The 1386-nt window shown below is 36.8% G+C and overlaps 1 protein-coding gene across 1 annotated transcript in view; it reads left to right on the forward strand.

Annotated features, from left to right (window-relative positions):
* Nucleotides 1-1386, forward strand: part of abca12 (ATP-binding cassette, sub-family A (ABC1), member 12) — a gene marked incomplete in the record, with an annotated part of 71474 nt that overhangs the window by 50416 nt on the left and 19672 nt on the right. The window contains 2 exon segments of the mRNA XM_014022341.1: nt 888-975; nt 1115-1242. Of these exon segments, the coding sequence (XP_013877795.1) occupies nt 888-975; nt 1115-1242 (216 nt within the window).

Consider the following 1386-nt stretch of genomic DNA (forward strand, 5'->3'; position numbering starts at 1 on the left):
ACAAATAATCTTACACATTCTGAAAACAAGATTATTATTCTTACACAATCAGTTCTTGTTTAGTAAATCAGTCTCAAAACAAGATCAAAAAGGCTTTTTGGCTGGATATAAGATTTTAAAACTTGGTGAGGTGGACAATTTTTGTAGTCCAGATGTACATCAAATAACATCAAATAATTTTTTCGAACATTTCATCAAACCCTGTCCAATAAAAAAAGCTAGTTTTAAGCAAATATGTTGCACAATGGATCATATTCATTCAGTGAGATAATTTGCTAATTGTGCAGATAAACAGGCTCAAACACAAACACTATACCTGTGCCTTTAGCAGTGGGTGATTATATAAAAATTGCATGTTTGCTTATAGATTTTTGACATTTTATGTTATCTTTCTGTATATTTTGAAATATTTTATAGTATTTTTTATCAGATTTTATAACTTTGCCAATGTGTGGGCATGGATCTTTGCATTTTATGTTTGCTTTGCATATATCGTATGTGCCCCTCAAACCACTTGGTGAAAAGCAAACTGTGTGGGAGCTGAGCGTCAGCCCACACAAACACAAGTTTCACACAATATGACATTACAACACAAACTTAACAGCTTGGAAAACTGTGATCAGAGTATATTTAGCTCCTGGTTTCACAAAAAAAAAAAAAAACCCACACAATCTCAAAGCTACTTTATGATCCATCGCAAGTCGTATTTATTTTACTCTCTCTGCTGCTGCAAATGCACAAGTTGTTTGCATTAATTTCCCGCAGTATTATCTACATTGTATTTCATCTGTTTGTGAGTTCGACAAGAGGCAGGCTTTTGGCACATCACAAACAGTCGCCGAGCCTTGCCTTCCACTTTGTGAATGATTTATTTTCTCCTCCTAAAGGGTCTGCACAAGAAGCACAAACAAGTGGATCTCCAGAGGAAACATCTCCGAACCATTTAGTGTCTGTAAATGCACCCGAAAGGAACAGGTGAGGCTGGGTCAGCTGTAACGGCATGTGTGTGAGTGGGTTTTTGTGTCCTCGCTTGTCTTCCCCCTCCCATGCCTCGCCTTCTTGAACGTTTCAAAAGGGCCTTGCAGAATACGTTTGTGTCTTCTGTGCACTGCAGATTTGTGAGAAGAATAACTACCAGCCCCCACATAAGAAGATCCCCTCATCACAGACTGTCTATAATCTGACTGGTCTCAATGTGGAGAACTACCTGTTGGCCACAGCCAATGATTTCATCAGGAACAGGTGAAAGCAGTCTGCTTATTATTTTTAGTGTTTTCTTAAAGGGTTCCACGATTAGTTGTAACATTAAACTTTATTTGATAAACATTTATTTTAACTGTAATATAAAGACTGTAAAAATACTGTAGGCTGTTTAGTTTTTTAAAT

This window comes from Austrofundulus limnaeus, unplaced genomic scaffold (genome assembly GCF_001266775.1).
Source record: "Austrofundulus limnaeus strain Quisiro unplaced genomic scaffold, Austrofundulus_limnaeus-1.0 Scaffold325, whole genome shotgun sequence".
NCBI classification, from domain to species: Eukaryota; Metazoa; Chordata; class Actinopteri; order Cyprinodontiformes; family Rivulidae; genus Austrofundulus; species Austrofundulus limnaeus.